General features: G+C 29.2%; 1 protein-coding gene across 14 annotated transcripts in view; it reads right to left on the minus strand.

Annotated features, from left to right (window-relative positions):
* Window positions 1-822: 822 nt before the first annotated feature.
* The window catches only part of LOC106457357 (protein draper-like), a 64,100-nt gene continuing 56,305 nt past the window's right edge, over window positions 823-8,617 (minus strand). For all 14 annotated transcript variants that reach the window (XM_022383263.1, XM_022383262.1, XM_022383270.1 and 11 more), the window contains 4 exons: window positions 8,235-8,263; window positions 7,015-7,182; window positions 6,550-6,702; window positions 823-5,764 (listed from right to left, as the gene is read on the minus strand). In XM_022383263.1, coding sequence (XP_022238971.1) covers window positions 5,661-5,764; window positions 6,550-6,702; window positions 7,015-7,182; window positions 8,235-8,263 — 454 coding nt within the window. In that variant the 3' untranslated portion in view covers window positions 823-5,660. The remainder of the gene's footprint in view (window positions 5,765-6,549; window positions 6,703-7,014; window positions 7,183-8,234; window positions 8,264-8,617) is intronic.

Genomic DNA, 8,617 nt, shown 5'->3' on the forward strand with positions numbered 1-8,617 from the left:
GCTTGTTTTGATACCAGTGGTGGACACAGCACAAATACCACATGGTGCAGTTTTGCGTCTAACAACAACAACAAAAAAAAACTTGCACATTTTCCACTTTGCCTTGGACTATATTTTGTAGTTTATCTAGAAGACAAGCTGTTGCTGAACTTATAAGAAACAAAGCTTTTCTCTGAATGATAGTAAAAGCTATTCAGGTAAGGAAGCAGTTTGATATGCTCATGTAATGTTCTAATGTCCATTGTAAAGTTTCTGTAAATATCTTGAAGGTAAAAAAAGAATAAATTGGACGCTGTTCACAAAGAAGCGAAAACTAACAGAAAAAACAGCATTTTACTTCCAATGAAACACAGGAAAGAATGGTAGCAACTATAACACAAACAAATATACATATTTCACAAGCTTAACAAAGCAGCATTAGTGGAACAAATAGATACGCACAATAAAATTACTGACGTCTACCACCAAAGAAAAATGATAATGCAAATTTCATTCAGGTTTGCTATTATAAGAATGAAAAAGATAATTTTGTTAATTTCCAGTACTCAGTTATTAAGTTAAATGTGGTAAGGTTATTGCTTATTTTGGAAAATGCTTTCTACTAATATTAGCCAAACTAATTATTAGTTTTGGTGAATAATTAATGGTAAGTACAGAGAGGCAGACTATTCATTCTCTGATCCTTAAAGTAAAACTACTGACAAACTTATAATTTTATATATATATACACAATAATGAATTTTTACAAAATTATTGAAGTGTTATAGTGTTCTGAAATTGAAATGAACAAATACATCTTAATAAAAAATACAAGGAAACTAATTCAATTTTTTTTTACAGATACAACGTTTAATAAACATAATACAAAGATAATCAAGAATGCTTGTAAAACTTCATCAGAATTTTTTTTTGTTTCAAAGGTATTGCATGTATAAATTTGCCTTATAAGGTATAAAAGATAAAATTAAAAATTACATTTAATGAAGTCTTCATGATACTTAAATTGCATATACAAAAACAGAGTTATGTAAATCACAGTTACAACGATCTGATACCCAAAGTTCTTTTAGAAAGTAGGCCTTCATCAGGAGTTTTGGCAAGTAGTAGGTTTGTGATTGGCATATCATCAGGAGCAACACACCAACATGCATACTTCCTCATCATGAGAACACAGTAATGAATCATACAACATCAAAACACCAACATGCATACTTCCTCATCATGAGAACACAGTAATGAATCATACAACATCAAAACACCAACATGTAACTTCCAATATGTTATTATTAGAACACAGTAGTGAATCATATATCAAAACACCAAAGTGTAACTTCCAAGCTGTCATTAATAGAACACAGTAATGAATTGTACATCAAAACACCAAAGTGTAACTTCCAAGCTGTCATTAATAGAACACAGTAATGAATTGTACATCAAAACACCAACGTGTAACTTCCAAGCTGTAATCATGGAAACACAACATAAAAACACAAACATACCTACTTCCAATCTGTCATCACAAAAACATAGTAATGAAACATACAACATCAAAACACCAACACAACATACTTCCAAGCTGTCATGAAGAATACCACAAAGCCAATATTCTCTGTGCTTTTTATCACATAACTTTTTTTTGGTTTCATCCATTGAAGAAAGGTCTTCATTCTAAAAGCACTAAGGTTATAGAGTCTTTTTAACATTAACAATTTCTGATATAGCTACTACAATGCCACCTATGGTAAACAATACAAAAGTATCAATTCAGCTGCAACAGGACAAGTTTTGAAAAAGGGTTAAGTATAAATTCTATATGTAACTATAGAAAAAAATGTTGTTGTTGTTCATGGAAACTCTACAAATGCAAGGATTTACCTATTTCTTGTAGCATTCTCTTTTTTAACAATCCATACAGTTACTGTATATATTCAACACTCTGTGAAGTTAGTCATGACAAAACTAAGGACTACATTTCGCACAAGCTAAAATTCTTTGGAAAATAATTTCCCATACCTATTTAGACAATATACAAACTTGTTAATTGCTAGTACTATCACTTTTGTCCAAACAAAGATAAAAACTGTAATAAACACTAGACAATAATTATCTTAATTATAAATGCATAACTGTAAACCTTACCCCCACCCAAAATGAAGTTTAGAATCCATTTAGAGATAGAGAGGGAGTGAGAAAAAACTATTTTACTAAATATAGAAAGTACCGTACTTATCTGAATATTGCATTTTTCATGAGTATGTTTACATTCAGTTTACCCTCTTTGTAATGTACACTATTAATTAGGAAATTTAAAAAAAGCTGAAGTCTAATTACCAAACTTACATAAAAACATTCATCATTAATACAATGTTACCCTCATGAAAAAACAAATAAAAAAACTTGCTGAGCTTTATCTTGTTATAATTCTTCATTGTTTTTGCATATAGAGATGAGTTACTTGAATGAGTGTAAGCTTATGTTACTTCATATTAATTTAGTATATTTAAAAAAAATTAAAACTGCGTAATATAAATACAACTTTATTACACAAAGACAGACACTTTATGGGCAATGTTACTGTTCTCCAGCAAAGATATTATTTTAAATCCTAGAGACCCAACTTACAAACTTTCACTAGGCAGCATAGTAAATTAAATATTTCCACAAAATTAGAGTAATGTATTAATTTTCTACACTATTTACAATGACTAAATGCCATAATTTTGTTGTAGTTGATAATGAGAACAGTGGCAACAACTGTTGATTTCTAATGTGTGATATTATAGCAGTGGTATTTCTTAAACATCGAGTGATCTTAAATAACAGCAGTGTTGGAAGTTTCTACATATTTTAAAAATATTTTATTACATATTTTTCTAAGGTTATTTTATGTACAGTACATATTTCCAAATAACAAAGCTTGTTTTATTTAATTTCAAGTAAGGTGTATTTCTTGCCCCTGACAACTAGAAGCAATCAAACAATTCAACAGGTTAGGAGACTGTTCCCTGAATATTTTGGTGATTCTATAACCTTAGTTATAAGTCTCATTTAATGTAAATCATTGGTCAACTATAAATGTATCCTCTTCCACCCTCTAGAACATAGTATTCTTATCTTTCTTCAAAATTTTAGTCGAGCTGATGAAAAACTATTTGTTGAATGTTTATTGGTAAACAATCTGAGACAAGAACTAACAATATTTCAGCTCTGGTTATAGAGATTTTGCAATGAAGGTTTTAACCCTTTTACATTCTCTCAAAGGCAGAACAGCCTACTTTAAGCATTATAAGCTTTTTAAAGTTATCTCAAATTCAACATAATTATTTTTTGTTCCATTTTAATGGATAGATACACAAGTTAAATAATGACCTGATGATATGAATGTTTTAGAGTTGTGTAACATAAACTACAATGTATGTTTTTCACATATATTTTTTTCATACTCCAATTTAAAGTATATAATGTACAAATGATACAATACATGGAAATACAAAGAAGTAAATATTTGTGACCCAAAGTTTTCAACTATGAATTAAAAGAGTTGTATAAAACGATTTTGGAATAAAAAAAACTTTTCATTAGTAAAAGGAATATAGCACCTATTAGGAGTCACAGAATAAACACATCTTGTGTTTTTAATGATTATACTTTTATCCTGATTGTTGAAATAATTTTACCTCTAAACTCTGAGTTAAGTGTTAAAGGCATGACAAAAAATCTTTCAAAAATTACCATCAACGAAAGCAAAAAATATTAAAAAATTTATAACTGGCTTTCGATAACCTTGTATTAACATATAAAAAATTATAAGTGGGCAAGTTACAAATATTAAATAGCAGATAATAGAACTTTTAAGTGTTTAGTAAAAAATATTTAAATATTCTTTTCATATGGTAACATTTTTAACAATAATCATTATGACTAACATTCTAAGTATAGCACACCATTAGAAAACAATGTAATAAATGAACAATGTTACTAAATCAGTTGATTAACCACATATGCACTGGTGGAAGTCAAAGATCACCATTTAACATGATATTATTTATTTGATGTCAGAGTTATCAACTATTCACTTAACTTAATTAACTTGACTGCTAATTCAGGGATAGTTCATAGTAGAGGAGAGTAAATACCCAATAAAATATACAAAAATACCAAAAAAAAACACATATGCATTTCAGAGGCTTTAGAGGTTAAGGAAATGCAATATGCAAGCTGTACAATGAACAAACATATTTTAATAACATTCTCACAAATGCTGTGAAGCACACTATAAATAGCTTTGCTTAAAATTCAGCATGTATGAAGACTATAAAGCTTTGCATTACTCTACAAATCAATTGGTAACTGTATAGTATAGATACTTAACTTACAATATATTGGCATATAGGGAGTTTTGCGTGTGGGCAAAATATCTGAATATTTAATTGCAATAATCACGATTTATTAACCCTTGAGAGATTTGATGAAAAATATAAATTAATTTTTTGGAAAGCATCAGGCAGTGGTATAGGAGGAGTTGTGGGGTGGGGGTGATTGGTTAGACATGCAGATTTTAGTGAGAGAGATTGAAGGTATAAGGAGCTGCTAAAAGAAGCTCCCGTACTGACAAGGGCAGTTCAATCTAGTAAGGTCTGGGGCTTGCCTCTTCCCAGAAAATTAATATAATTTACAGTTGCTATACAAGTCAAATATGTAAAGTGGGAGTGCTTTAGCACCCCCAGTTCTGATACCTCTGTCAGGAGCATCGATCTTGTAGAAAAACATTAAATAGGATGATGAACAAAATTTGAGTTAAATACAAGGGTTAAGCCTAGGTAATGTTAATGAGAAAAGTATTTTTTGAAATGTGCATGAAAGGGTGTTTTAATGCAAGTCAAAATTTAAAATCACCAATCATGCGATTAAGAATCTTCAAAATTTGTTACCATAATCTTTGAGAGATCAATACTTACTTTTGTTCCTGTGATAAAATATGACTATTCACTTTAAAAACAAAATTATGTAATGTGACTAACTAATTACCTATGTACTTCATGCATGAGTTCAAGTCTAATTCTGCTGTCTTGAATTAGTGAATACATAAAACCATACTTTTCAACTATTAATAACATTAACATAAATTGTGAAACAAAGTACTATTTCAAGGATAATATTCAGTTAAAAATGGTAGTTACTGTTAGGTAATTATTACATATACTACAGTATTTGTTCTGCTTATAAAAAAAAGTTATTTAGAACACAAAAAATATTGTTTTTTGAACCAGATCTCATTCATAAACACCTCTATGTATCAAAAAATGAAGTAGAATACTGATTATTGTTCAACAAATGATTTTTCACATTTAAGTGAAAAACAGAAATTCCAAAAAAAAAATTTGTTATTGAAATTTGCATTGACACTAAAGTACATTTTCAGCAAAAAGTAATTACATAGTACTACAAACTGAAGACAATTGGTCCCAACGTTAACTCTACTTGGATTGTATTTTGCTCATCACTGAGGAGTCAAGTTATAGTTACCCTCATAAAATATATTCATTTTCTTAACATTTTTAAAAATCTTTCTAAAAAAAAAGTCATTGGCATTTTTACCTACTTTTTTAGATAATAACTATGTACTGACTAAAATTCCATACACCGAATTATGGTTTTATTCATTCTTTGAATCTAGATGACTTACTACCGACTGACTGATAATGAGATTTTTTTTGAGATCTTGGTCGATCATATTGGAGATGGTCATATTCAGAATCACTATCTGGTAATAAAAAAAAGAAGGTTATTTTGAGCAGTTAAGTTAAATACTTTTAACTGAAAAATAAATGTAATACTGTAAAAATAAAATGTAAGTACATTATGTTAAAATTATTTAACAAGTCACTGATTAATTAAAAAATAGTAAACTCTGAAAATTGAAGTGAATAAAAAGATTCAGTTGGAAATGTTAAAACATGTGAACATGAAGGTAACACTTAAGACTAGTATTAGACATTAAACCTATGTTATAGAAGGCTGCAATAATGAATTAACTGTTAAGAATTTCAAAAAATAAACACCTATTCTACAATAACTATAACCATTCGGGTAAACTTCTTATAATCCACAGTTTCATCAATGATTTCTGAACATTATAAAATTATTTTTTGGCTTCTCATGAAAAATGTTCTTGTTCAACATCAGTTACACATAACTCCCAATATCTGATAAATCTTTAAAATTACATTGATGATAGTATTTATTACAACATTTTTTAACAATTTGAAAATATTTTTATTATTGCACTTCGCATCAAAACTTAAAATACTGAAATTAGATACCTTTCAACACTAAACACATGAAACAAAGGTCATAATCAATATTCACTGGTTTATCACCACTAGATACCCCATCATAAAGCAATGATTCATAACATTTAGATGTTCTTCAATTTCCTTCCTTAGCACTTTTAAAAGGACATATGTCTATATAATTTGTCAGTATTTCTTTCCAGGGTGAACAAAACCTTATTATACTTGTATCAAAATATTCATTAGCTCAACTTACGAGTTTCTTCTGTCTTCAGTTCTTCGTAGAAAGAAGAATTCTTAGCCACTTGGGGTTTAAAATCATCTATACTGTGGTAGATATTAGGATTATAGTCTACTTCATTCAGCTTTCTCCTGTTAGGCTCATCATATATAGATGTACCACAAGCACCTAATGATATACAGATGGGTAAAAAAAAAGGTGCCAATATGTTTAAAAATCTGAGTCTTTTTCTTAACAGATCCAGGTCTTTTTTGGGCAATATAGAAACATTTTTTACTGATATGGATGAGAACATGTAATAATGATTTTGAATCATACTGTTGAACCTTTAATTAATTGAAATAAATATTTTTAACAAATCATTTGTAATTATTAAAATCCTGCAATAAGGAAATATTCTCCTCAATATTTTGCTTCTAAAAGTATTTAAATAAAAACTTTTGTCAGAAGAAGTGAATAAGATCAACATGTTTTTACAACCTTTCTCGGATATATTCGACTCTGCATCATCATCATCATATCCAAGCTTCGCTTTTTCAATGTTGCTTTTGGTGGTTAAGTCATTTTTGATATGTTTAACAACTTGGTTGTTCATAGTTCCTATAGTTGCATTACAAGCATAAACAGGGTTGTCAAAATGTTGCTGGTCTAAGACAAAGAAGAAAATAACTTAAGTTACGAAAACTGGGAATCACATTAATCTTTTCTTTAAAACAAATAAAGTCACCAACATTAAACATGTTCTTCTTGAAAATATTGTTTAACTGTTTCTATCAGAAAATACTTTGACTTTGATAATTTTTTAATTTCAATATCCAATAATAAAACTTACATTTACAAACAGTGTTTGTTATTTTCATGTTAACTTCTTAAATGATTGGTTTGATTCACCACCATGTTTCACAAATGTCATGTTGGATGGTTTCTTCAACAGCTGAGGACTGCAACTTCAATCTACTTCAGCTCTCATCAGCCCAACCATTAAATTGATGGAAAATACTATCCAACAGAATTTTACATGCCTACTGGGTTTAGGAATATTGATATGGATATTTTTTATCCACACACACAGCTGTCACTCTCATAATGAGAGAAGGTATAAAATTATCTAGCATCACTGCTAGAATTATTATAAATTTAGTATAACAATAGAGCTTTGACAGATAACCTCCACAATTGATTTTGCTGAAATAGCAAGAAATTGCAGTCCTCAGCTCATTAAGAAGTTATTGAACATGATATATGTGAGATAAGTAAGTCTCATATTAGTTGCATTGCAATGAATTAAAACCATTTGTTGGATCAATTTAGTGTTTGGTTAACTGTAAGATAACATTGTAAAAGTTTTTGTCATATCATTACATGCAGTGTAGACTACTTTAAGTTCATTCGTATGACAAAAAAGAAAAATATTAGAATTTTCAATCTAAGTAGCACCTTATGCTCCAGTAGGCTTAGGGTCAGGTCAGAGATAATAATTTTGAGCTACTGACCAGAAGGAATGAAAACAACCAGCCAGTAGCACCTGCTTCTACACTGATTTTGTTATGTTCTTTAAACCTAATAGTAATTTTGACTGTCCCTTTTATAATTCACTAACAGCTAAAAATGTTGAGTATTTTTAGCTGCATCATGGCTCGAACCTTGGATGCCCAGTCCTGTGATAAAAACTCTTTTTATACCAAAGTTTAGATACTGACCTGGCAATGGTACTGGATTAGCTGTGTAACTGGAAACATAGAAAGAAAAAAATTAAATATTAAAACTTTGAAACGAATTATGTTTATGTAAAAACTGAACATATTGATCTGTGTAACTACTAAGTTATATCTCTTTAAAGTTTCAGTGGTGTACTTAAATACTAAAATTCTAAAAACACAATAAACTGTGACAAATAATAGAAGGAAGAACAAAAAACTTGCTAATATTCCCCCTCATAGGCACTTTTTTATTTTTAAACCTTTAGTTCAGTTTAGGATAAAATTTTGCTTTCAAAAACTCAGATATTTTGGCTAAGTTGAAAATAACAGACTAATGTTATAATGGCTGGAGATGGCTTGAATGGGTAATGAAGAAAAACTTT

This window comes from Limulus polyphemus, unplaced genomic scaffold, assembly GCF_000517525.1.
Source record: "Limulus polyphemus unplaced genomic scaffold, Limulus_polyphemus-2.1.2 Scaffold321, whole genome shotgun sequence".
In the NCBI taxonomy this organism is placed as follows: Eukaryota; Metazoa; Arthropoda; class Merostomata; order Xiphosura; family Limulidae; genus Limulus; species Limulus polyphemus.